At 51.0% G+C, this 26,485-nt stretch overlaps 7 protein-coding genes across 7 annotated transcripts; 1 reads left to right on the plus strand and 6 right to left on the minus strand.

Moving 5' to 3' along the window:
• Window positions 1–3,189: 3,189 nt before the first annotated feature.
• On the minus strand, window positions 3,190–4,542 carry ALTATR162_LOCUS2654 (uncharacterized protein; the record flags this gene model as incomplete). Its single annotated transcript, XM_043310260.1, has 1 exon — window positions 3,190–4,542. One exon carries the CDS (start codon window positions 4,540–4,542, stop codon window positions 3,190–3,192), a length of 1,353 nt encoding a protein of 450 aa, XP_043166195.1.
• A 1,036-nt stretch (window positions 4,543–5,578) lies between these two features.
• On the minus strand, window positions 5,579–6,929 carry ALTATR162_LOCUS2655 (uncharacterized protein; the record flags this gene model as incomplete). Its single annotated transcript, XM_043310261.1, has 2 exons — window positions 5,579–6,821; window positions 6,862–6,929. 2 exons carry the CDS (start codon window positions 6,927–6,929, stop codon window positions 5,579–5,581), a joined length of 1,311 nt encoding a protein of 436 aa, XP_043166196.1.
• A 464-nt stretch (window positions 6,930–7,393) lies between these two features.
• Window positions 7,394–8,412, plus strand: ALTATR162_LOCUS2656 (uncharacterized protein; the record flags this gene model as incomplete). The annotated part of the gene is made up of 4 exons (XM_043310262.1): window positions 7,394–7,436; window positions 7,489–7,577; window positions 7,623–7,902; window positions 7,964–8,412. 4 exons carry the CDS (start codon window positions 7,394–7,396, stop codon window positions 8,410–8,412), a joined length of 861 nt encoding a protein of 286 aa, XP_043166197.1.
• A 230-nt stretch (window positions 8,413–8,642) lies between these two features.
• ALTATR162_LOCUS2657 (uncharacterized protein) lies at window positions 8,643–9,101 on the minus strand (the record flags this gene model as incomplete). Its single annotated transcript, XM_043310263.1, has 1 exon — window positions 8,643–9,101. The coding sequence occupies one exon, from the start codon at window positions 9,099–9,101 to the stop codon at window positions 8,643–8,645; it is 459 nt and encodes a 152-aa protein (XP_043166198.1).
• A 777-nt stretch (window positions 9,102–9,878) lies between these two features.
• Window positions 9,879–10,387, minus strand: ALTATR162_LOCUS2658 (uncharacterized protein; the record flags this gene model as incomplete). The annotated part of the gene is made up of 2 exons (XM_043310264.1): window positions 9,879–10,282; window positions 10,333–10,387. The coding sequence occupies 2 exons, from the start codon at window positions 10,385–10,387 to the stop codon at window positions 9,879–9,881; spliced, it is 459 nt and encodes a 152-aa protein (XP_043166199.1).
• Window positions 10,388–12,956: 2,569 nt separating this feature from the next.
• ALTATR162_LOCUS2659 (uncharacterized protein) lies at window positions 12,957–14,358 on the minus strand (the record flags this gene model as incomplete). The annotated part of the gene is made up of 2 exons (XM_043310265.1): window positions 12,957–13,976; window positions 14,035–14,358. 2 exons carry the CDS (start codon window positions 14,356–14,358, stop codon window positions 12,957–12,959), a joined length of 1,344 nt encoding a protein of 447 aa, XP_043166200.1.
• A 1,770-nt stretch (window positions 14,359–16,128) lies between these two features.
• On the minus strand, window positions 16,129–25,780 carry ALTATR162_LOCUS2660 (uncharacterized protein; the record flags this gene model as incomplete). Its single annotated transcript, XM_043310266.1, has 4 exons — window positions 16,129–17,424; window positions 18,836–24,744; window positions 24,794–25,109; window positions 25,184–25,780. 4 exons carry the CDS (start codon window positions 25,778–25,780, stop codon window positions 16,129–16,131), a joined length of 8,118 nt encoding a protein of 2,705 aa, XP_043166201.1.
• Window positions 25,781–26,485: the final 705 nt, after the last annotated feature.

A 26,485-nucleotide genomic window follows, 5' to 3' on the forward strand; every position in this document is an offset into this window, starting at 1 on the left:
CGTTCCGTTCCGACACACCAAGTTTGCCCCCCCAGGTGGATTCCATCTTACGATTTCATGTAAAGTTTACGCACGCCGTTTACTAGCTGATGATCTCTTGGGTTAGCTTGCGCGTCTCCAGTGTTGATGCCCGCTCAAGACGTCATCACAATGGGCGGCCGGTGATGCAAGACCCTGTACATCACTTTATTCTGATACAGCACGCTGAGGTCAGATCTCTAAATCGCGCTTCCGAAGAAACCGCATCGCAAGGGTCCGATCAGCATCCACATGTATACGCAGGTTTTGTATGCTCCGTAACAAATACGTAGTTATCCACTTCAGCGAGGTTTCAGGGTCGGATCTGCCGTTATGGAAATGTTCTTCACATGCCAACCAACATTATCAAATACATTGCTCTTAGGTTGGTACCTTAGCAACCAGAATTTATTCCAGACCTCCTGCGTGTTTAGATTACTCGTCAACATACCTGGTCAACATGCCAGTCCCAACAGCATGCGAGCGCGGCCGACCAACAATAACGACAGAATGGAACCTTCACCAAACACGTTGAATTCAAAGCCACCCGTGTTCTCCACCGTAGTTCACTGGAGCGGCATCTGGAGTCTCCGTATGGGGTCCGGCTCTTTGGCGCTGCGTGAACTCTAACGCGTCAATTGTGAGACCCTATCTTGGTCGAACGCGTCCTTTGCGAGCAATCGAGATGGACGACGAAACACTCATCCTTAGCAGCCTTTAGTCGGCGGCAACTAACCACCGAACCAAACTCTACAGGCGAGCAACCCGCGAGGAGATTGGATCGGCAGGGACTTCGGACCTTTTGCGGTTCTGTTGTGTTGTTCCATGGCTTTTCTGGTCGAGTACAGCCGCTCACGATAAGCTTAGTAGTGATTATGGATGGGATTTTTCGATCTGAGCCTCGCTGAGGGTCTGCAGATCACAGCGGCCACGAGTAATCTCCCGTCGTCTCTCATCGTCTCCCATGGTAAGGTCCGATTAAAGGGCAAAACTCCGGCTTCGAGACAGAGGATCATCAGAATGCATGATGAAGTGGTTGACGGCTTTGAGCAAGTTCGGCGCAATGCACGAAAATTCTTGCGCACTCGGTCTTCGCACTCGGTTCTTACATGGTCTTTGTCCAGCCATCAAGGCATGTCCGATCGCTGTAGAAGGACACCGCAACATGTGTATGAACATTACCATCGACACGATGTATGTCTTAAAATAGCATTATTGTAAAACAGCAAGAACGCGGTGTCTTGTACATAGCGCAAGAAAACATTGTCTGAAAGTGACAGTCGACACGTGAGCTGCTTACTGTGTACACCGTCTTACTGTGTACACCGTCTTACTGTGCACCCCATCACGAAGCAACAACAGCCTCATGAATACAGCTAGCGTATCCCTCTACCCCAAATGTTTCGCCCACCGCATAGCTAATCGCTACCTGATCAACTCCCTACAGCCCTAAATATTCACTCCGTCCACCAGCACCAGCTCCCGTCAAACCCAATACCCGCGCCAGCCTGACGGTACCCACATGTTTCGCACTCCTACAGCGTCCACCATGCATCAGCAATGGCGAGCAGCCTCATACCCAGCTCTTACACAAGGTCAACCCTCGCACTTAACTGGGCGACTGCGCAGTGTATACATAGCCACGGGATCCTCGTCGGCCGCCTCGCTCAGGTCGGCAGTGCGGCGGTGGCCGTCTGCCTCACCACTCGCTTCCTTCTCGTTGCTCCACCCAGCTCCCATCAGCACAAAACATAATACGAAACAGCCTCATCTTTACAAAAAAGATTTCAGCAGTGCGGCGACATTTTGCCCCACCCATTCTTTACACTACACATCCTGCATCCTATCAGCTGACGACATGGGATTGGGTGGTATGCACTTTGATGGCTGATTGACTGCCTTAACGGTCGCATCACGGAAAGAGGTCGTTGATGATGCACCACAGCTGACGAAGAAAATTGCGCCGCCAACAACGCGTGCGCGTTACGCCCTGAGGCCGTCTGGGTCCTCGGGTCATCAACACTAAGTTCATGTTTACATTCCGTCTGGCTCTGGCTTCTTTTTTTCGAGATCCAGGGAGCGGCACGGGTAAGAAACTACTGCAGGTCATCGATGCGGTTACGCGGCGCTGCGGGGGTGGGCCTAAGAAAAGGTCCCTCGTTGTTTAGGGGACGGGCGGTTGCGTGACTGGTTCTTGTGCAGGTTCACATCCACTCGATTCCTCAACGCCATGAATAGAGCGCGCTTATGGTCGGATGAGTGGTTCGTGGCCGCCTTGCTGATACGGAGGGATGTGATTTGGGTGGTCTGTAAGTAGGCGCTGGTGGCAGCTGCATCGGTGTGGCGAGGCCCGAGGCCACCAGTTTAGCAACCACCGTCTTTTACGGTTCTGAGACGGTGGTCATGACTAACGGTAGGTTTGACTCAACCTTGGAGGAGAGGCAGTTGAGACCGGACCGATGTCCGTAGACGCTCGTGACAGATGCGTGCTTATGGTGAGGCTCCTTACCTTTGCCGCTGTGATACGCATGCCGTAGGTACTGATCACATCGACAAGGGCTCAACACCAACTTCCGAGGATCAGAACGCCCGATGATGTGGGAAATCATGCATCCACAAGGTAGACTGATGCCTTGACGCTGGTGGCAGCCTCGCATGCACGAATGTCTCATTGCCTGGAAATCATCATGCTACTGTGAACTATGAAGAAGCTCGTTTCTAATAAATTGTACCCTACCTAGGCAAACACCAAAATAGACTCTAAAGATATACACTACTATCTTCCTAGTGGAATCATGATGTGGATTACTATGTATACCCTTGTGGGGCATTTTTAGTATTTGGGGTGCAACTTATTAAAAACGAGCTCTTTCGTAACTAAGTGACGGAGCAGGATACCAGAAATAGACAACGAGAGCAATACGCATTAAAATTTCCAACTGGATGCAGCAGCCACCGATATATGCGCTCATGGCCTGTCATCCCGAGAACTTCACAGCACTTCCACAATGCATTTGTATTTCTTTGCTTTATGAGCATATTGCGAGAGCAGTCCACCAGAAGTATCAACAATTAGTTCATATTTGAGAGCTGCCAACTTCAACAACAAATGCACTCGCGAATGATATCTACGAACGCCTTGACGGTGTGTGCGAACACCTTTATGGTGTACTAATACCCAGCAGAAGTTGGCTCCTCCTCAATCTCATCATCCATACCCTCTGCCATTTCCTCGTCTTGATTCATCCTATCTTCAGGTGCTTCCTCTCTGCCCTCAGTCTCTCCATCTACAAGCGTACTCCCTTCACTCTCATTAATTTCACCATCTTCAAGTATCTCGTCTTCGCTCTCCCGCTTCACACCGCTCAACGCCACCTCCTCTGAATTCTCAGTCCTCTCCCTGCTGTTGCTCCGCCTCAAACCCGTGAGTTTGAGCGTAAGCTTTGGGCGTCGGGTGGCTTTTTCCATCTCCAGCTCATCGTCATCGTCAACCTCTTCTTCCTTGATCTCATCAACATCCTCTATTTTGATCGTGACCCCATCGTTCCTACGTCCTTGCTGTCCAAGAAGCTGTGGATCAGCAGGATCAAGATAGACATCAATATGCCTCAATAGAGCGGTCCTCCAAGCATTAGCATGCCCCGTGGTCTTCCCGATATGGGCGTGAAAATCCGGGTACGTATCACACACTTGTCGCCATGTAGTAGTATCACCTGGAACATCGTTTTTGTTGAATCCACCACCGCGTGGCGAGTCCTGCGCGCCGATGTAGATGACATCATACTGTGTCCAGTGTGAAGCTAGAGCGTCAAAGAAGAGTGTGCGGAGCCCTTCCATGGCGCCGACGTCGTGACTGTGGTAGCCTTTTCTTGGAGGAAGAGGCGGAGCATCGGGGAGACTATCTTTGACCGTAGGCCTGATCTCCGAGTTGAAGGGATTATCGTTTGCGAAGGGACTTGAGTCAATGATGATTGAACGTTTTAGCTTCTCGGCAGTGGCATTGACGCATATGTATTCGATATCACCCGCTCGAATAAAGGATTGTTTCGCGTCGGATCTCCTCGACCGAGCGAGTGGCAATAAGAGGCTGTATAGTTGCCGCATAGCTGCTTCCCAGTACTTATCTGCTTCGAGCTTGGCGGCGAGGAGACAGGCATTGGCGTGTGCTCGTATACTGCGGTATCCAGCGACCTTTGTATTAGTGCTGTAGATGCTCGAGTGCATGTACGAAGAGAAATTGGCGAAGGCGTCGGGACTGATTGTTGGGAGCTGAACCTCTGACACTGTGTCTGCGGTGAAGATTGATTTGAACATATCTGAATGCCGTGATAGAAGTGCTTTAGGCAGTTCCCATGTTCGTTGATCTTTTGACTCTGCTCCGACGACGATCTTCATTGTACCTGCGATGTGTGGAACACCTTTGTTGGAAGTATCGGCGGAACGATATATACGCGGGCCTTTGGACGTTTTTCTGAGCGCTGGATGATCCATGAAGGTGCTTTGGTAGTATCTATTGGTTTTCATGTTGGCGAGAGGTGATGGTGGGCTCATTGAATTGTTTCGTGCGAGTCTTCGCTCGCCAGTTGATGGCGACATAGGGCGCAGGATGCGAAGGTTCACGCGGTATCTATAAGGTCGTGAGAGCACAGAGATCTCTTATGGTAAATAGTGCTGTTCAGGTACGAATGACAGAATACAAACGGGCGCGTTGTCGCGTGACTAGCGATAGTGAAAGTGACTTCGAAAAAGCTTTGCGTGGCTAATCGAAGGTGAAGGCGTACATATGCGTATTGTAATACGTGTATGGTTGTAACAATTTATAAAAGGATGAAGTTGTAGAGTGTGATGAACGTGTGTGGATGACCTATCGAGAGAAGAGCCTGTAAGATGCATGTTGTGCCAGGCAACTGCTCAATGCATATGGTGGGCAACGACGATGTGAAGTCAAGTGACAGCATTTACGAGCAGCAACATCGCAAAGTGAAGACATTGCTTGCGGGTAACCACGACTCAGTGACTCGTAAACCCCAGCCTCGTCAGGAGCACCTTCTTTCATGTACCTTCAAAGAGAGCCCACCTATAACGTTTGAGTGGGAATTCCGCCGGCCATCGCTTTCTTATGCTGTAGTTTACATAAATGCCACCTGGTCAAGCACGTCGAGTTGTTATGGGTAGTGGGAAGTAAGGAGGAGAAGACGCATTAGTCTTCCTTTGAGCAATATTCTCAATGTCGTCTTCCGTAACCATCCTTGGGATTGCGCAATAGGTCACGTTAGTCGAAGTGGACGCGACTTGATTAAATGGGAAATTCGGTCTGTGACAGCTTGGCATCGAAAGATACAAAGAAAGCGAACGATTATGCTTCCGGTGCCATGAACATGGGAAATCAAGGGCAATACTGGTTCTTCTCCCTACTCACCTAACCTTCAGGGGTTTCCGTTTCGATACAACTATCAACAGATGTGCAATAATTGACTGCCACCAGCTGTTTATATGAGCACAAGACTTGATAATCACAAACCAAGAGAGCGTGGAAAACTCTTGTATTTACCAACATATACTACCTGGTGCTGTCAACTTCCACGGGATATTTCTCCAGGCTCTCGTACCATTGAAGCGTACTTCCTATCATGAAGGCCCAACTACCCCAGAAAGTACTGAGAGACGCCTGGTATTGCGCCCAGCTCCTGGTATCGTATCCAAATACAGGACACAACGTGAAGCCTATACCCCCTACGAGATTCCAAGCGCCGACCCACCAACCAAGTGTCCGAGGAGCCGGCTTCCACCACTTGGACTGTGTCTCGATCATGAAAAGAGCTCCTGAGATGACGAAACCTATACCGCCAAGCACTTGAGGAGTCCAGTAGAAGATGATGGTAAGGGTCTGCGACATCCGGTTGTATATGCCAGGTAGCGCTGTCAGACCAGCAATCCAGAAGATTGTTGCACCGAGCAGCTGGGACAAGGAGGCTATGAATCCGAGATTGTGAACGTAGTGGGTTCGTAGTTCTTCATTTGACGGCCACCAGACCCACAAACGCTCCTGGGGCGCCAGATCGGACTTTCGTTGCGTCATCTGCCGGTTCTTGACTGAATTCTGTTTGTTGTGATGGTGTGTGCAATGCGACTTTGACGGTCGCAGTGCTACACGTTCTTCACCCTCCTCTTCACGCGACAGAACCTGTTCCACTGCCCATCCGAAACATCCCGATCTACCCTCGTTCACAGCTTCTGCCAGGAGCAGGAATGACCCCACTTCAAAAACGGTGACTCCAATAAATGCGGTTATGCCTCCACCATACAATTCCTCGTTCTCGAATTCAGAACTTGGTTGCACCAACGGCAGATAAACGAAGAAGGCGTTGCATATCCATATTACACTGCCTATTGTGAAGACAAAGGCGACGTCGAATGATACGTCCCATATCGGAAAATATGTGAGCATATGCCCGATGTTGCGTGCAACGCTACGGAAGGAGGTAGTCGGGCGTGGGGTAACGTGCTTCATCGAAGCGTTGGCTTGGCTAGATTGGATATCTACTGCATGTCGTCCTTTGCGGTCATTTCGTGAAGTCCACTTGTATCGCACATCAGGGCGCTGATCGTGGCGGTAATACGCTCGCGTAGGGTTGAGGAAAGGTATCGGGCCGGTGACGCGATCGCTTTCGAGCCGTAGGCCATTCCCGTGTCTCACGGGTTCATGAGCTGGGTGGAAGGTCTTGTTGCGTTGCGTGCTACGCGTATCCGGGCCGTTGCGACTTGTCATATCAGCTGGGTTGTCTTCAATCGCATAAGCGTTGCTGTGTCGTTAGCATTGATTAAAGCATTCTGTGCTCTCACGAGAAAACCAACGAAAGTGATTCTGAACCCATGTTCAGACGCGCGTGGATGCCACCAGCCTGCGTCATAGCCTGGGGTGGATGCAACTCTGAAGTCGGTACATGGCGTTTAGCGTTCCTAGGGTACTCCGGCTCTGCTGAGTAAGCGCTCGCATTCACCCGCTGTACGAAGAAGTGACATGTCGTATTTTCAAGTCAAGCGCTACATCCTGGAAAACGCTCTGCAGATACTACCTGTAGCTTCTGCACATTCTAAACTGTCAAAACCAGGGTAACAATAGAAGGTTTTTGCGCGCCATTTATAGCTCCCACGCGATTGATTGCTTACTTGGGATTGGTACGTCGCATCCGAGTTATTCGAGTAGCCGTGTCGCCTACGATAAGGACCATCTTCTGAACATCTTTGTCATCGTAAACATCTCTCAGTTTCTTCCTAGCCCGTCAATGCTTGACCAGACTACTTAAGCTCCTCTTACTCAAGTCTTTGATAGGCACCATGAAAGCCGTTCAGCTCGGCGTAATATCCATATAACATGGACAGGTTTGAGGGTGAATTTGACGTGACAGAGTCTGACGGTAAGTGACATAAGCTCCTTGCATCCCGTAAATCCCCTAACACCCGCACCAGAGCATTGCCGGCTCGTCGGACTGGATTCACAAATTCCATCCAGGGCAGCTTTACGCGAGTACACTTTTACTCTTGCCTACACAAATCCCGTAAGTACACACCACCATATTTCGATCACATTTGATTGTATACAGCAACCTATACCCAATTCCTGGGAATGGATGGGCAATGACAATGGTCATAGTTTTCTCGATCCACCGCGCGAGCTGAGAGACATGATCTATGTCTGCGTCTGCGACGGCATGAGACATGATGAAAGCGGATGGCGCAAAAAAGGTGCATATGCTGGCGACTGTATCATACCCGGACGGCAGCCCACCATGTTTCAGAACTGCAACATCATGAGGACATGCCGACAAGTGCACTGGGAGTTTGCCAAAGTACTCTACACACGACCCTTTACAGCTTACCGGTGTCACATCAGTTACCGAGTCTCATATCGTTGTAGCAGGATCGCATATTATCCAATTGTCAGTAACATACGCGCATCTCGTCGAGAAGCTGGCGTTCATTCATAGCACCGACCTCCGCGACTTTCATGAACTGAATTACTTCCGGAAAGAATTTCTCACAGCTACGGATCATTGGCGCGATATTGTCACAGCGGCAACGCAATTAGTGAAGCTGTTTCCTGCTGTACAGGTTATACGTATTCTTCATGAGCTTACAACACCACGCTACCCAGATCAAACATGGTATTCCATGATCGGAACATGCCACGCTACAAGAGAGGAGCAGGTCGAGACAGCAGAGCGATTCCTTAGGGCGGTGCGCCTGAGCGACTCGAGGAAGATCAAGATTCCGTTGCAGCTGGAGTTGTTACAATTAGAGGGGGGTATCCTGGATGAGAAGCCTTGGGGTGAGGCCTTGAGGAATGTACAAGCTTCAGAGCTCCGCAAGAGGGGGCTCAAGGGAAAACCATGAGGCTGTGCAAGAAACAAGCTGCAGAAAGTGGCGAAAGACGAATTGGTCACGATAAAAGGGTATGAGATACGGATAACTAACATGGCTTTGATGTAAGCTACTAGTATCAAAGCCGAAGACCTCATGCGCACTTCAAGGCGCAACAAGAACATGTTAAACGCCGTCGCTGTGCTAATCATACAAGTATAAACGACAACAGGACCAGCCTGACCGTTATGCCGCAAGCGACATCAATTCGTCTTCCCTTCCTTCTTCCCCTTCTCTTTCTCATCAATCTTCAGTCCCCTAACCAGCTGCCGCCCCATCATCCTCGAAATCTCCTTCGCATAGTCCGTCATCCTCATATGATTTTGTTCGTCGGCGCTCTTCCCTTCATACTGCTTCTCGCTGTATGGAGGCGGCGCATCCGTATACTGTGAGTACTCCGCTTCAATGCGTTGAACGCTCGGGTTGGTCGTTGAGTTGGAATCAGAGCGGTGCGCCGAGTGGTCTGACGAGTGCGTTGAAGGCGATGGGAAGGAGTGGTATGATGACTTTCGTGCTGTTGTGGTATCTTGTGTGTCGATGGCAGAGGGCCTTTGATGAGCAGCAGCGGCTTTGGCGACTGATGACGCTGAGTCGTGGCGAGAAGATATTCTAGAGGAAGGGGTTTCGCGTTCGTTGACGCTGACCTCTGGGTAATGGTCCATGATTTGTGTTTGACGATGACTTGATCTAGAATAGTAGGTGGGAGTGGTAGTTTAGGATCTAGAAAACCAGAATGTAGGAACTTTTTGAATAACGTGAACGCGTGTGGTATGACTACTAGCGTCCCGATGATGAGCGTGTTTATTGTTGCGTGATGTGGCCGATGATGCAGGTTCGAGACTTTAAACGGTTGCCTACTCACACAACGCACATGATGTACCTGACACAGACCCATAACAATCATCCAAGTCATGCTGCGCATTCAGCGACGTCATTGTAGCGCCATCGCGCAGCCCAGCCACGCTTTGTCTATCGCAGTCCAGGATAGGAAATGATATGTAGCTCGTCAGAAGATCATGCCTTCGAGGCAGAGGTGCGGAAACAACTCTCCTAACCTTACAGGCTGATGGATATGCTCCGCGGATGCTGAAAGCACTCATAAACTATTTAACGACATGTGGAACAGTTGGTGAGGTGATGTTGGCGATGAACGTTGTTCGGGGAGACGGCGAAGGAGCCAGGAGCGAAACGTGAGGCGCAAGCGAAGCGAAGGATGTGTGGCGTTCAGGATGGATGGGGCCAATGATGTCATTCATCACGACCGGCCGTGCCGTGTCGCACAAGAAGACCTGGAAGCTGAGCATGTAGATCACGAGTTGAAACAGATAATTGGCATACGAGTGACGGGGTATCTTAGTCATCAAAGCAGACAGTGCGTGGAACGTGACAGAGTATGAGATGTGTAGGACAAAAAGCAGGTACTGGGCCCCAAACAAACCTCATGCCCTAACTAGACCCCTGACGGCGTTCTTGAGCTTCCCCACACGCGAACTCCTTTTGAAGTCTTTGTGTCGCTCTATTTCCATATCCGTTGGCGCGTTGAAGTTCCCGCTTATTCTTCTTATCTCTCCTTGCGAGTTGTGGTGTGCTGGCGACGGCGAATAGTAATGCTCAGCTGATGAGAATCTCCTTGGATGCCCCGCGTCATCGTCAGAACATGACGATCTCAGGTACGCAGAAATGACAGCTTGTTGAGATGACTGTTCTTCCTCGGAGGTTCGTCGCGCATGTTGTGGAGTTGATGACTGGGGTTGATGCGAGTCTGCGCGCTTCCGGGATGAAGGAATAGAGGATCCAAGGCGTTGGTTTGGGTCTTCGGGTATGTCGCTCATAGAGTATCTTGCTAACTTGAGGTTAACGATGAGGTTCGTGGATCGTCTGGATATTACTTACGTCGGTGTTGCTGCAGAGACTTCTCCCGCTGCAGTTGTTTCTTCTGTCTCTCCATATTCGCACTGTCCAGCGCGATCAGTCTGTGCCGTATAAAAATGCGTTATTCGTAAATCTTGCACAAGATGCTTCTGTAGGTAACAAAGCCGAGATGCGCAACGCTCGAATGTGATGGACCACAACAACTCCGAAATCTGGGAAAGGCACTACCTCTCCGTACTTATCAACATAGCCGTCAAGTACCCTCACTCAATGCACGTGGTACCATGGTAATACCAAAATCCAACGTCATCGACTCTACCTCCCAATCAAGTCTTCTGAACAGGAAGCTACAAGAGTCAAACCGTGGATCGGAAACAAGACGGGTAACCGGGCATTCTAAGCCTCGGGCGTCCCGCATGTTGCCAAGTTGGCGGTGGTTGATGTCCACTTAAGGTTACCTTGCATGGCACAGCACTTGTAGTGTTGGTGTCATTCGGAAAGCCGTACCGCGGAAAAATGGGCGCTGGGTGATATGAATGGTGGGGTCCGATGCAGGGCAGCGTTAGCGATGTGGCAAGCGATAGGTACGAGGAGATCAGCGCAAGGCTATGAAAGAGATCTTGAGATGGAGATTCTGACGAGTAAAGTGTGTGGAAATAAGATTGATGGACTATCATAACGACATTCAGATGGAGGGTTGGTTGCGACTCGATAAACGCCTTCGCAGTGGAAGTAGCGACTGCAGCAGCCAATAAGCGACTCAAGTGCCCATCAGGATGCGCCGGTAGAAGATTAGACAAATTATATGGCAACATATAGTATGGTGTGCAAGTCACAGCGACCATTTTATGGGAGAGAGGAGAGGGGAGACTGACATCTCGAACATGTGGGCTGCAGAAGTAGTAGGTCCGAATAGCACCTCCAATCCTCCGTCACCGGATTCAGGTCCACTCTCAATCTCTACAAACGTGCGATCTTCAAGATTCTTCATTTCAAGAAAGAACATCTCAAACAACAGGTTCCGCCCTGATTTGCAGGGGCTCATCTCTTCTTCTTCGCTTCCACACCCTGGCACAGCCCAAAGTGGCAACAAATCTTTCTAAACCCTCGTCTCTCCTAACCTAATCTGCACAGCCAAGTTTCCCCGTGCCCTGCACCGCTATCCTACACAGCAAAGATAATCCGCACACCACCGCCCATCTGACCTTTCTTCTTGAACGAACAACTCATGTCCTAAACATAGTAACACACGTGCAGCCATCTCACGTTTTGCGAGGCCGTTTTGGCGATTTGCTTAGGGCCGAGGCGCAGCGAGCAGCCGTGCGGACGGTCTCGGAGGCCTGACCGCAACGCGTCCCACAGTGGGCCTCCGAGAGATGATGATGGATGTGCGCTGACGCGGTGTTGTTCGACGGCTCGACTCCGACTCAGCCTATGTGGGTTCTTTTCGATAAATAGGAGAGGGGAGTAGTACCATGTGGTGATGATTGATTTCGAAAGTTTTTTATTATTCAATACACCATCAACTTCGTATATCGCTAATCGAAACTATTTACCATACGATATTTTTGCGCAACAGCAAACGGAGCATTGCTTTTTATCGCGTTCACAAACTAAGAAGGAAAGAGAAGTTCTCAGAAGGGTAACTTCCAGGTTTTTTGTACGTAGCAGTAGCACCTCCACAATCCACATCCTGCCATCCCGCACCCGGGTCTCCGGCCGAGCTGCAAAAAGCCCTCAACAAGCATCATCCCTAACGCCGCTGCCAGGGGTCTACGCAACTCTTCCACCACGCCGTTCAAAAGCCTCCAGAACCACGCCGACTATCCGCCAAAATTCGGCTACTGGAACCCTGACAACCAAACCTGTAAACAAAGGAAAAAACGGAGTCTTCCAAGTACATGCAGTACATTAGCTGCTAGTACATATATACGGAGATCGGTCGTTCATTGCTTTCGTATTCAGGCGGTACACTACTGCGCAAACTCTCGGGCCTACCCTAATCTACCATCAGAAAACACGATCGACATACAACGAACCTGAAAATGGACGCTACTACTATTATCAACACCCAATCGTCATCGGCGTCATCGTCGCGCAGCTCATCGCCTACTACACCCATAACACCTTCGTCACCCGCATCATCGGCAGGTGGATCTTACTTCAACTCTTCCTCGTCCGCGCGGAACTCGCCGCAGATCCCGTACCATATCATCGTCACATTCGACGGCAAGGTGCGTGAGATGCTAAGGATAGAAAGGGAATCCGAGAACTTTCGTGAACCACGCCGATCGCGGAGGACGACACCAAGGCCCCGGTACTATGCCAAGAGCGTAGAGGAACAGAGACCGGAGGTTAAGAGAGTGGACAGTGGGACGTACTGATGGGGATGGATGTGGTTTGGGAGGGCTGGCGCATACGGCGTTTACGATTTTCATGAATTTCATCATGGGTATTATGGGTACAACGGAAAAAAGGATTATATCGCGGCTGTCATCGTCGCCGGCGGCAGGAAGAACGTGAAGGCCACCTAGCTGGAATATGCCAGTAATTGTAACTATAATCTGGGACAAAGAGGGGTCTTACTGCACTACCCAACAGGGCCTAATTGGGAACAATCTTCATCACTTGCAGCCCCCATTCCGCTATTTTGCCAATCCGGGTTTCTTGGGTGCGATCAGAACATATTTCGATACCAATGGTGTGCACTTCTTGCGCAAAACAGGAAGGGGCGGCCGAGTGCTTTCTGTACACTTCTCGATTTGGATAACCCAGCTCTTTCGACCTTGGCCCGCATCTATCATCCAGATCCTGATTTTATCCGAGACATTTCTGCGACAGATGATGTGTATCTTATCGTCTTCACCAACCCACTCATGTGTAAGCTGCCCTGATGTAGGACCGAGAGGCGGATCCGCTCCACGACGACTGCGCGAAAGAAGGACTCCGAGCCTACTCAACTCCTTGGCCAAGGGAGCCATGTGCTCGTCTATGAGGCGAAGAGCCGCCCAGTTCATCGAAACGAATAAGAGCCATTCTTCGTAATCGGAATCTGGTTCGTCGTTTACAGTGATGAAGTCTCCCAAGTCGAGACTTTCTGTGAGACCTTTCGGTGATGTGATGGATTCGATCCTTGGCCATGTGATGAAGTGGAAGGGAATCTCCTCGCGCTGAAGAAGCTCGTAACGCAGGTTACTGGGCTTACTTGGTTGGAAGGGCGTCTTGAACGGCGTGGTGCACTTTCTCGATCTGTTTGATGGCTTGCGAGAGCTTCCTGATCGATCCTTGATTGTGCGCACAAGAGTGCGAAGTGGGGCACGGCATTTCTGCACATACAACCACCTGCAATTCTGTTCGACCATAGGAAGCACTACATACAAGCACATCCACATTGTAGCAAAGGACAGTGACGATTGGCCTTGGTGGTACGTACTTGGCATTCCCATCAAACAAAGAGTATCCGAAAGGCACTGCATTCGCTTCTGCATCAAGGTAAACTCGCTGTCTATCACCGCTTCGAAGAGCTTGTATAGCTGCGAGAAGTCGCGGAGGTCAAAGTCTTGCTGGCCATGTTGTCCGAACAGTGTCACTGTTGCGACCGGGCTCTTTGCCGGGCAGTTCACTCTGATGAGCGCACGCTGGTTGATGTCGGCCCCATTTGGCGTCTGGGTTTAGTGGTTAATTTCTTTGCTGAGTTATGTAGGCTTAGTTGTGTAAACTTACGTCCAGGTATATGAACAACTGGTCCTTAGTTTTACGCCATGCCCCTGGAGGCCAAAGGAGACGTGCAATAGTCTCCACAGCACAGTCACGATTGTTTACGGAGAATGTATCGTGCATTAGCCATGTGTACGCTCTCCAAAGATCTGGCGTAACGAGTTGGTTATTCTGGAGCTCTTGGAAATACTTCAGGTATGGAGTTCGATTGAGCATGAAAAGTTTGTCCTCAATGGTAATGCCATAGTAAAGGCCGCTGCTAGAGGTACCCGAGGTGCTTTGATTTTCAGGAACAGGAAGAACGTTATCTGTTTTATTGGAATCCGTCATGGTTGTCTGTTGCGCAGCCAGGCAGGGTGCGCGGATGAAAAGGTTGAGCGAAGACTCAGAGCGAGGATGCTTTAGTGATGATTAGTTCTGCAGGGCCTATGAACGTCGTGATCAGCAAGTGTGGAAGATAATACTGTGGATTTAGACGGCTGCTCACCCGTATCGAGTAGCAGAGACACCTACGGTGTCAGTGGCTGTCGATGTTCCCGTAACCGTGATCAAGGTTATCGAACAACCTCAGTCCTATGCGTATATGCGAACCGGACAAGGAATATTAATATGATATGTTAGTGGATGATTTGTTTTGTGAAGGGTAAATCCGTTTGTGGAGGTGGGGAGGAAGGTAGCCGCTGGAAAGGAGGGACTCTCGTTATGGATTACCCAGATGCGTAGAAAGGGCGCTTAGGTCAGCAACGCGAGAAACACAGTGGATAGCGTACAAGTAATGATGTAAGTGAGGGTTCCAAAGTCTCTAGATTCCGTGCCCAATATAATTCATATCGCTCCACTTACGTGTGGAGGTTTGGCCAGGCCGACGACTGACCCAACTTAATGACCAGCCTTATTGGCATATCACTTGGTACGATTCATACATTATCAGAAATAGTTGTGTCGCATCCTGAGCGTTTTGGTTTTCAAGGTTCCTTTAGTGTTAATCATAGAAGTCCCGTAAGTTTTAGCATTTTCACCATACCGTTATCGCTTGAGACACCTTAGTCTTCTTTCCAAGACAGAATTGACGCAACACTGCCCTAAATATCTTGGAAACCGTTTCTTCTTAGACTGTTAGATTCCCTGTGACTTTTTAAATGCTCAGGTCGATACAATACCGATCAGGGGTGAACACGCGAGAGCAGAAATACAAAAACGCATGGTTACCAAGGTCAGAGCAGTTATCGTGGGCCCATAAAGCGATGATCTAAATTTCTGCGCCTGGGAGGCTATACCCAAATCCAGAAATTTCTCAATGGAGTCAAAGATATGCTCTCCCAACTCAGTTTAAACTTTACATTCTGACAGCCTTAGTAGTTGTCAAAGCCTCTTATACATATGAAGATTGCTACTGCTCGTGCCCAAAGCAGCATGTTGACCAAACGTGTCCACCTGGACCGTCTCTGCGACGGCTTGGGTGATGCTCCGCTCTCACTTTGTGGAAGTCCACAGCGGATCTTGTCCGACCAAGAGGATTATAGATCCAATCACCACTTCAGCATGTGCGACCACCCATCAACTAGGACTAGAACTAACCAGAAAGAATTGAGGGTCTAGGTAGTGGGTCAGCGGGCTGCTAGCTATCCGGTGAGGGTCTAAAGAAGGTGGCCAGTGGTACCGCGATAACCCATAACCGAACAGCCACTCACAACTTCCGCACCTCACACGCTCCATAAGCAAAAAGAAGCTCTAAAATGGAGACTATCGCAAAGATAGGTAACCAGAGAAGGTGAGATAGGAGAGGTAAGCAGTCCTGATTGCTGCCAGTTTGTAACTTGATGATGACATGCTGTAAGTGTACGACGAAGACAAGGAGAGCAGAACATGAGGTAAGCAAGTAAATTTTGCGCATCGTCGTTTGATGAGACTAAAGCAAGCAAGCAGATATACACGTGGTGCAGCTGGAGAAGTACAAGTTGACGCAGAAATGCCTTGCTGAGTAGAACAAAGAGCCCACCGTATACTCTTCCGTACACCTAGGCCAGTATATAGTTTTCTTGGAAACAAACAGCAATGCAAAGCGGTGCTATTGTATCGCACTTGAGTCTGTCGCGTCGCTCAAGTACGTTTGCTGGGTGTGTTCTGTGGCGACATATTCTCAAACTTCTCGACCAGAGACTTGATGCTATCACTGGTCTTGCGCATTCGAGTGGTAGTAGCGCTGAACTGGCTGGGTGTTCTCGCTGTGAGTACCGGACGTACAGGCGCGGTCGCATGCTCCTTCCGCCATGGTATTGACGGAGTCCATGGCTGTGTCGTGGAAGCCGGTGCACTTGCTTCTCCGTCAATCTTGGTGGTGGTACCGGATGTAAACGTGTTCATAGAGACAGCCCTTGCTCTTCTGTGCTCGGCCAACAAGAACCTCTGATACTCTGTCTCTAGCTGAGTATCTCTACCCCCGTCGATATCGTCGATCTCTCCGATTTCCTCCATGTCATTGGACTCCTCGATCTCGGCGGTATCGTTAGTCTCTTGAGCTTTCTCAATCACCTCGATCTTTTCAGGGTCCTCGGTTCCCATAAGCTCCTTGTACGCTTTGGTCTCTTTGATATCCTTGACCGGCGTGGTCTCAATCTCGCTTGTCCCTGCGACCGCCTCGACCGTTTTGGGTTCCTCAGCCTCCATAATCGCCTTCAAAACCCTAGTACCCTCGATGTCCTTGATCTCGGTAATCTTGGTGATCTCAGACTCCGTTGTTGTAGCCCAGTCTTTAGTCTCAATCTGAGGTTCGTTCGAGTGCTTGTGGATCTGAGGCTCTAGATACCCATCGATAACGGCTAACGGGAGACCGTCGAGAGACTGACGTGGAACGTCCGTATCGTTCAGAGTCGAGATTGAAGGTGAATTGCGCGGCGTCGGGTGTCCATCGACAACAGCCATCGAGCTTGTCTCGGATAAGTCGTCCTCGCCATCGTCCTGCCCCATCACCATACCCTCAACCGGCGTGCCATTCCTCACAACCATATCCATCTCCTCTGGCTCCAACCTTCCCTCCCCGTGCACAAAGCTCCTCATACTCCCCACAAGCGTATCCCCATCCCCCTCGGGAACGAATATCCGTCCCCCAACCCTCATCATCTTTCCTACCATTCCCAGCAGACTCGGACAAGCAACCTCCATCTCCACTTGTTTGACCTCTCCAGTTCCCCCAACATACTTAATGAGCTCGCGCTCTTCCTCCAAGTTCAACGCTTCGAAAACCACACCTTTGACGACTTCTTCGCCGCTCCACTCACCGGAGTTATATGCGTCGAATGCTGGTGTGCTGGCTCCGGCGCCCGAGCGGACTGAATGTCGGTAGCCTGGTATGCGTGCTTTGCGGAGCTTGGGTGTGCGAGTTAGGGATAACGCGATCTGGGAGGGTGGGATATGGTGTTAGCGAGAAGAGAGAGTTGTTGGAAGTCTTTTTCGAGTATTACGTCGCCTTCCTAGTTGAGTGAGAGTATCTTGGAAGTGTTGGATTGAAACTTCAATCTCTAAGTAGGCAGGATAAAATGTCGAACGGTGTTGCCAAATCATCATGCCTGCACCAAAATGCAAACACAGTAATAGAGAAGGCATTTACCTTGAGAGTCTTCGCGTCGGTGACGCCGTCACAGAGGAAATATGCAACGGGGTACGTGGGTGTCGGGTTGAGGTCGGGCTCAGGCTGCGTCATTGTCGCGTTGTTGTAGTGGGTTCCTAAAGGTGGAACCTCCATAGCGAGTTCGTTCGCGTGTGTAATTTTGGAAGTAAAGAAAAATTGCTTTGTGGGTGTAGCAGCGCGTGAGAAAAAAAGAGAAGAAAAGATCAAGGTGAGAGAGCAGTGGGTAAAGAGCTTGGACCTCTCGTCGAGAGGGGGAACAGTGAGGGTGAAGAAAGCATATGTTTGTTTATCACGATGTGCGTTTGCGTTACGTGCTCTGTGTGGACGGCGATGCTGATAGCGCGCCTCCTAAAGATGTAAGAGCGACAGAGAGATTTGACACGGCAGCTGCGGTATATGAAACCATCTCACCTTCTCGGAACATGATATCCTCACATTACCACAACAACACAGGTGGACAGACAGGTAGATTAGGAAACGAAGATGAAGTGATGAAGCAGAAAACACCGTTCATAATATCCTACAATGTATGCACTTGACGACGGCAAGACAGCATTGGCATCCAGTACATCCCTCCCAGTACAAGTTTCGCCGAGCAATGCTTATTCTACAAGAAATGCGCAGCAAGACATAACTACTAGTAACGCATCCCCGTGAATGGTATAGAAATACCCCAAGTCGATTCCGAAGAACTCCGTGCTTTTTATATCATGGGCCAAAGACTAGAGAAAACGATACCAAGAACTCTGAACGTACCCTGAACGTCATCCTCCGAGCCTATGTTCATCTCGGTACCTTTGTCGTCCCCACATACCTTTGTTGTCATTAACCCCTTTGTTTTGCCGGCCAGCCCAATGGAGTTCGTGATACCGTAAGCAGGTTGAAGAAGTTGCCCGAGTGACTACATAGAAAAGGTATTACATCGAGAAGGAAAGAAGATGACGGTCGTGCGAAAGGCACCCACAGTCCGACTACTTGTGCAAAAACAACGGAGGAAGGTTTTTTGTGCCTTGCAGGTGAACTCTTCCCCTGAATGACGAGTTGGAGCCGCCAGCTGCCTAAGCTAGCGGTCGTGGACTCGACTGGGCATGCGTGAAGAGTGCGTTGAGAAGCCGCTCAACCTTCAAGAGAAGACGAGTCAGTATGGTTGGACAGAAGAGTAATAAGAAGATTACGTACTTCAGGAGCTGCTTTGACAAACGGCAATTCCCAGAACGTGTATGTTGGGTTCTTCAGAATCTCCAACAACGTGATGATGAGACCCCAGGGGTGAGGACGATGGACAAGGAGGCGCTCCAAAAGCACTCTGGTGATAGTCTCTTGGATTTCCAACGCTAACGAATCGTCGTTCGGGGGTCCAAAAAGGTGCAGCAGCGTGTAGCTGTAAAAGTGAGTATGCGTGTTCGGGAAGCGGAGCTGATTCGCGATGGCGCTAATGAAATGGAACCTGGCTTCGGGGTGGAAGTCCTTGACAAGCCTCTCGATGACCTTGGTAGCTGGACTCTCCGCGTCAAAGATCGGTACGCTGGCTGGCCCGGTGCCTAGAGTCGCAATGCCGATGTACAGAGTGATTGCATGTATCAACGTTGGTTTTGCGGTCGTTGCCACAAGCTCAAAAGTTGCTGACTGAGCCTCTGCGTAGTAGACTGCTTGACAAACCTTGTCGACGTCCTTATTTTTCAACTCTGAGCCCTTGAGGAGGTTGTCTATAGCATCCTTGATACCCGCATCTGAAAGCACCTGCGCGATATCGGCACGGATGACCGGTGCTTGAAGATCGTGCTCCAGTCGGTCGGCCTTTAGTCCGGCTGTGAACGGATCTGGCATCTCAAGGATGGTGGAAGGGTAGGCACTGACGATGAGGTTCCGCAGTTGTGTACAGTGCATAGGAATGCTGTTGCAGAACCGGAAGTGATTTTCGACCAGGAACTCGGGGAAGTCATGGTGTATCACTAATAGCACTCGTAGAACACCACGGTAGAACTGTTCAGCCATGACCGTCTCTCCAGTAGGCTTGATGAGCTTTCCAGTGAAGATCAAGAGCGTCTCAATAAGCTGAGCGTAGACGTCCCATCGCTTGTCCCCCTGGCCCTCCTCCAGCATGGCAGGTACAAAGATGCGGTGAGCAACTAATGCCAGCCACGAGAAAGTGAATCGTTGAATGTGTGAAGGTTGGAGGACCAACAGAGCCCTAGCGACTGCAAGGAAGACGTCGGCCTTCTGGTCTGCTAGAGCCTCTTCCTTTACCGCGTCGTTAAGGTGGAAAAGGATGGCAGAGAACAGCCTGAAGAAGACTTTCTGGTTGAAGGCATCGCCCCGTGTGCTGTGGTGATTGCAGAGAACGAGCACAACCACGACGAGTATTTGATCCAGGTACCTCGCTTTGCTTTCCTTGACAGCTCCGTCTTGCTCGCCTTGGTACACGACAAGATCGACCACCAGTCGACCAAGCGCATCGATCTTGACGGTCGCAATGTCTTCGTTGCCATTACCGAAGGGCGCGGAGTGTTCTTGTTCGTATGCCGCTACTGAAGAGTCGATGCAAGTGCGAATAAATGCAACTGAGGATTCTTGAGTTTCCATCACCTTCTGCTGGTGGAGCTGGTAGATGAATGCGCCGACTGTCTTTTTTGGCATGCTTTCCATCTGTAAATGCACCCACTCATCGAAGACATACTCAAGTTGATCCTTGTGTCCAGATCCTGGCGGCGTAAGCATCGGCTCGTTGGAGGATGCTTGCAAATTGCCGATCACACGTTTTCCAAGTTCGAAGGATGGGTCCTCTGCTAACCAGGTGGTGAGAGCGTCGATGGACATGGCGAAATCGGCACGGAACGCACTTGGGTGTTCGTTGAGTAGGAGCTCTTCCATCAAGCTGGACAACATCTCTACTGCAGCGACGCGTCGTTCCTGAATGGCCTTGGCGATAGTCGTGTTCAAGCGATGCATATCCATCAGGCTGACTTCCATCAGAGCGACCATGACCGTGGACTTGAAGATTCGGTCATCATCGTGTAGAGTTGCCAACCACATAAGTACCTGCCGGGAAGTCTGGACGGACAACTGGCAGAGATGGCTTAGTAGATGCGCCATAACCTCAACCTCCAAGCGGCTTAAAGAGTCAGAAAAGAGGTGGTTAGTCACTTGGCCTGCGATTCGGAAAGCCCAGGTCTCCTTGTTAGGTCCCGCGTACTCAACACTTGTGATGAGCTGGTCGAAAACTTGGTGAACATTACTGCTACCAGGCTGTAGTTCGCTTATGCGTTCCTCTGGCGCCTCTTTGATGACGCGAGTCAGCTCAAGGAGAAGATCCTCAACACCACGCTGACCACGCTCCAGACCCGGAGCTTCCATGTAGCCGTTCGGTTGTTGTTGTTGTTGTGCCAAGGGTACATGAGGGGCTTGAAGGCTCTGTAGCCGTGGTTGCTGTGCTGGTTGGCGTGGCTCTGCTGGTGCAGCACCCGGAGTTGGCAGGTTCGGCACCGCCGCGAACTGATCTTGGAGAACGTCTGGAAGCTGGCGTCCGCCATCTTGGGAGGCGTTGTTCACGTGCGGAGCACCTCGTGACTGCCTACCGAAATCGTCATATATGGCAAGTTGTTCACGGTTCAGGCCACCAGGCATCTGCTTGTACGGTTCAGGAATGTAGAATGCCCATGGGCTGATGTTCGCATCCTTGAATGGCTCATTCGGACGAGAGCTGCGGAACATTCGGCGGATACGGACAGCTTCCTCAATCTGCATATCGATCTCGGCAAGAGACGACATTTCAGCAGCCTGCTCTACTGTGTTGCAGACCAGGTCAAGGTTGTCGTTGACAAACATGATGATATGCCCCTCTGGAAGCGCTTGGTCGGGAAGATCTCTTGCCGTTACACGAATGTGGTTCTGAATGCTCATGCGCAATGGCTCCTTGCAGGTTACAAGAGCTAAAGCGCCAGAAAGCGCCTTGACAACGGTGTGTGCCGCATTGCGAAGCTTCTCCTCATCTGGTTCCATAGCAAAGTCCTTGTTGATCAACTGTGATGTCGAGATGGCAGCGATAGTGACGGAGCGCTCTACTACAGGAGCAATGATCTCCTGGATGGCTTGGTTGACAGCAGTAAGGAAAATCTTCTTGAGTGCCGCTGGAGGGACCGCACTGTTTCCGGATGGCGGGTATTGGAGCTGGTTGGTGAAGTCGGGCAGAGCTGCCGTGATTGCTGCTGATGAGAATCGTTCATTGGGACCTCGGGCGCCACGGTTCAGGCTCATAATGGAAAGATCACCAAACGCTTCCAATCCGTCAGTGACCATGGATCCGAGGAACTCCTCATCCGCTGGTGGTCGTCCTCGAATACTGTTCGTAGGCTCAATGTCCTTGTGGTCAAGCTCCAGACCTTTACAGAGAACTTCGATCTCGAATTTCTGGTTGAGTTTCAGATCGGCGAAGTGATAGAGCTCCATGAGGACGCCAAGCATTTCCATGAGCCAGGGATTGGGAGGCTTGAAGATTGAAGACTTGGCAGCTTGTACAAGAACCTTGCAGGTGAAAGGAATCACAAGCAGAAGACGGTCGGTATCATAACCCTCATGCAATAGATCCTTGAATGAGATGTTGCGGAACTTGATCGGCTGGTCTCGGGCAATTGTCAGCGAACCAAGCCAAGAGCCCAAATTCTTAAGATGACCACGCTCTGTGGAACCCAGTGTGGAGTCAGTATTAAGCATACGGATGACGCTTGCATATGTCTCCCGAAGCACCTCGGCCCAGAGTGTCTTATCGTTGAAGAGATCAAGCATGTCGAGGTAGAGTTGCTGGAAGTTAGGCTGCATTTTGGCACGCTCCTCAACAAGATAGTTGGCGAACCACTGGTGATGCCTCTCTTCAACGGCCTCGGTGAGATCGCTGATCTTGTCGCGCAAATTACGCTCAGAGACATTGTTCAACACAAACAGAACCTTGTCCTGAACGTCCTCGTCTGGATCCTCGTAGAGCTCTGGGCGGAGCGGGGGGTCGACGTAGAGGCAGGTGAACTTGGATACCGCCGGCTCCTGGTGAAGAGCATCATCAATACCGTTACCATTTGCCAATCCTATGCCGTTATGACCGTCACCGTTGACTTCGCCGACTTGCTGACCTACAACTTCTTCAGCCTTAACGAAGATCTCAGTTCCTTGGAGCCCAGGGACAATGAGCAGCTGGTCGCAGTAGTTGGGCCACTCAGGCAGTCGATTCGAGAAGTGGATTAGAGCTTGGAGACCAAACTTGTACATACTGTCTTCGGGTCTGTATTCCTGAACAGCTTCTAAAACCATAGCCAGTGCAACCTGGAGTGCGATTCGGGACAGGAGGTTGAAGTTGATGATACCCCCGAAAAGCACAGCAGTCGTGGCCAAGGCTTCTAAAGGATATTCTCCGAAGCAGTTGTACTCATCGAAAAGACCGTGAATCATGCATGCGAACAAATCTTGGTCCGCGGGATCACGCGATTCCTTGTACTTCTTGAGTGCTGAGATGATGTCTCTGACATCGCTGTCGCCACTGTACATATTCTTGAAATGCTCTTGCATCTTCTTGTCTGCCTCGTCCGGGAGCGAGTTTCCGTTCTGGCCATTGGCGTCGATGATGTCATCCACGCCTTCACCATAGTTGATCAATCGCGGGTACGCCTGAATACAGTTCCGTTGCAAGGGCAGTAGTTCCGGCTCGGGCAGACCGCACTGTGCAAGGAACCAGAGCAGTGGGTATACTGTCTTGACAGCAAGCGGTAGGTTAAGAGGTTGGTGGTCGTCTCGTGCTCGTTGCATCTCTTCTGCAGCCCGCGCACTCAGAAAGTTAGTCAGAATGCGACGGAACAGTGGGCCAGCCTGCTCGAACGTCTGCTCCAGCCAGGTTCCAAGCTCGAATTTTCCACGCGCATGCGCTTGTGCAGCCAAGTCCAAGCTGATGTCAGTATTACTGCGAATCAGTTGCTCTAACCAGTTGTTCGTCTCCGCGTGCTCAAGTACCAGGCTAAGCGTCATCGAGTCGGCGTTGTAGGCATCGACAAATCGATCTGTAAGCCATTGGAAGTCTTGCTTCCAAAGACCATAGAGGACGAAATTGTAGATGGGCAACTTCTTGTGGAAATAGGGATCGAACAATTGTTTCAATGCCTGCTCCTGCAAGGCACCCCAGGGTTTCGGAACTGCCGCTGCCGCCACCAGGAACTCTGCTGTGTGTGGATTGATCACCAGGTCGGGTATGCCCATCAGCTGTGCGGTATGGTATGTCTCGGATGTCTGGAAGATCATGTTGAATAGCGCGGCCGTCGCGTCGAGCGAAACAAAAGGGTGTTTGGTTGCTTCCTCTGCGAAGGATTTGGCGTCGTCGGAAGCGTTTTCGAACGTCTTCATCGAGTAAGAGGTGCGTAACCTAGGGATCTGTGTCACGTCCAGCTCTTGCCGTGTAGAGGACAGGAAAGCGACTACAAAGTATAATTGCGTCAAGTCGTGCTGCCATTGACCTCCCCATAGTGCCTGTATGTCGAACTTCTCGGTGTCCTGGGCGACGGGGAGCAGTGCGTTGTATATAGCCAGGAACTGGTGCTTCTCGATGCGTAGGTGATCCCGATCGAACGCCAACACGACGTCTTGCCAGTCTATCCGCTGTCCGGTTCGGTGTTCGCGTAGTGCAGCGACAAAGTTCTTTGCGTTGTATCCGGTAGAGAGCGCGAGGTAGAGTAGCACCGCCGCAACTTGCTGGTAGCTGATATCGCGCGTTTCGGCCGAAGCGAGCACTTCTTTACATGCCTCTACCGTCGCTGTGCCCTGTGGACCTGCCTGTTTGACCAGCTTGACCAGAGGGTTCCGCGAGCCATCAGTGAGCTCGACGAGTATCAGCTTCGATTCGACGATGCCGGGGATCTGTTGGTGTGTCTGCTGGTATCGCATCTGGACAGCATAGGCAAGGCTCATCTTTTTCTCTTCGTCCCAGCCTTGTGGCGGATCTTGTAGTAAACGTTCGACGAGGGCGGCGAGGTATTCGTGGCTCATATCCTCTGGCTGAGTGGGTTGCGCGACGGCCATTAGTAGGTCGTCGCCTACAGTGGACAATACAGCATCGGCTGACGAGAGTTAGCGCAAGGATCAATGGGAGTGTGGGAGATTGCCCACCTTTAGTCCGGAGATCTGTCCTCCTGCAGGCGAGGGCTAGCATCGTCTTTGCGACCGAGTCGAGCCTGAAGTGGGATATGAAAGCGGCCAGGTCGAAGTCGCGGAACAAGTCGCCCTCGCTGGAGCTTATTGACTCTGCAATCTTGTCTGCCTGCTCGGGCTCCTTCCGTATCTTGTGCACCTCGGTGAGGAGGATCTGGTAGCTGCCGTTGGTATCGGCGTTGCGAGCGCCGGTGCCGAAGATGGTGGCTGCATTGTTCTGCAGCACGCGGCGGAAGTATTTTGAAAAGACCTCCATGCCGTTTGAGTCGACCAGCTGGCGGCGCGTCAGTAAGTGTAGTGGTAACAAGGTAAAACAAGGCAAGCGCGCAAACAGGGTCAGCAACGAACCTTCCTGATCTGCTCGGTTTGCGTGTCCCACTTGGCGCGGTCTTTGTCGTCCTTTACCGGGCCAAACTGACTGAGCAGCAGAAATATTTGGGCGATGACAATGCGTGAGAGATTCTGCGACGAGGCGCCAGAAGGGTTGCTCGCGGTGCTGGGGGAGCCCGTGGTGCTCGACGTGGAGAGCGAAGGCGAGGCGCGGACAAGCTTGGAGGCTCCTCCGCCGCTACTTGACTGTGCACCTTGGCCGTTGGTAGCGGCTGCGGCGGAGGAAGCCAAGGGTGAGGCAGCTTGGGGCGCTATGGTCCTGGACCCTCTCGAGGACAGCAGCTGGCTGGCGGGGAGCTGCTGTCCTGCTTGGGGCGAGAAGGGCGACGACGTGGACGAGGCAGCCGACGACTTGCGGCTACGACTGACCAGGCGCGACGACGATGCGGGCGGCAGGGAGGGGAAGTTTGATGTTGCGGGCGATTGGGCGGGCCGCGGGTTGCTGGGTGAGGGCGTGTTGGTGTTGCGCTGCTCGTGGGCAATTGCAGTGGATATGGGCGTGAGGCGTGTGCTTTGGTTTGGTCTCGGGGCGCCCCAGGGGTGTTGCTGGCTCATCGAAAGAGTCTTTCCATGAGTAGCGCGTGGCGGGCGGGGGGGAGAGGGGGGGTTGATGATTGGGGTGGTGAGGTTTTGGGTACAGGGTGTGATAACCAGACGTTCAGACGACCATGCAGGAAGAGCGAGCGTCTTGGCACTGGTGGTAGAGGGACCTGCCACGTTTGACATCACACCCCAACGCAACACGACTTTTGGTTTGTCTGTAGACCCGCCAAGGCTGCGTTTTCTTCTTGACAATGATTCGAATTCCACGGTAACAGTAGTATCGCGTGGTATTTCGTGTTTGAACATGGAACTTTATGATGCGGCTACCTACTCTGTACCCCACACTCCACCCAATGTTCATGACTGTTCTCCATCCGACCCAATTCCCATCACGAACATGTTCTGATATTTGTGAGTGCTCCCAGGGTTGACAACTTCTGTTGTATGATTTAAAGCCAGTTCAGGTTGCTCTTTGCTCCTTGGCGATGGTGCAGTCTAGTACGTCGTTCTCAGCTAGCTACAACTGCCCCATTTCCAACTCACGACAGTATGGGCGGCAAAGAGAGCTATATAATGTGCAGTCAACTCCCAATAGCCTGGTACGCATGGCCATTGCCTGTCCCTTGCTCATACTCGTCGGAGACATTGAGCTGATGCCCGAACATGTCCCTTGCACTGGACTTGCTTCTTTGCATTATGACGATGGCCATGAAGAGG

This window comes from Alternaria atra (genome assembly GCF_907166805.1).
Source record: "Alternaria atra isolate CS162 genome assembly, contig: 21, whole genome shotgun sequence".
Taxonomy (NCBI): Eukaryota; Fungi; Ascomycota; class Dothideomycetes; order Pleosporales; family Pleosporaceae; genus Alternaria; species Alternaria atra.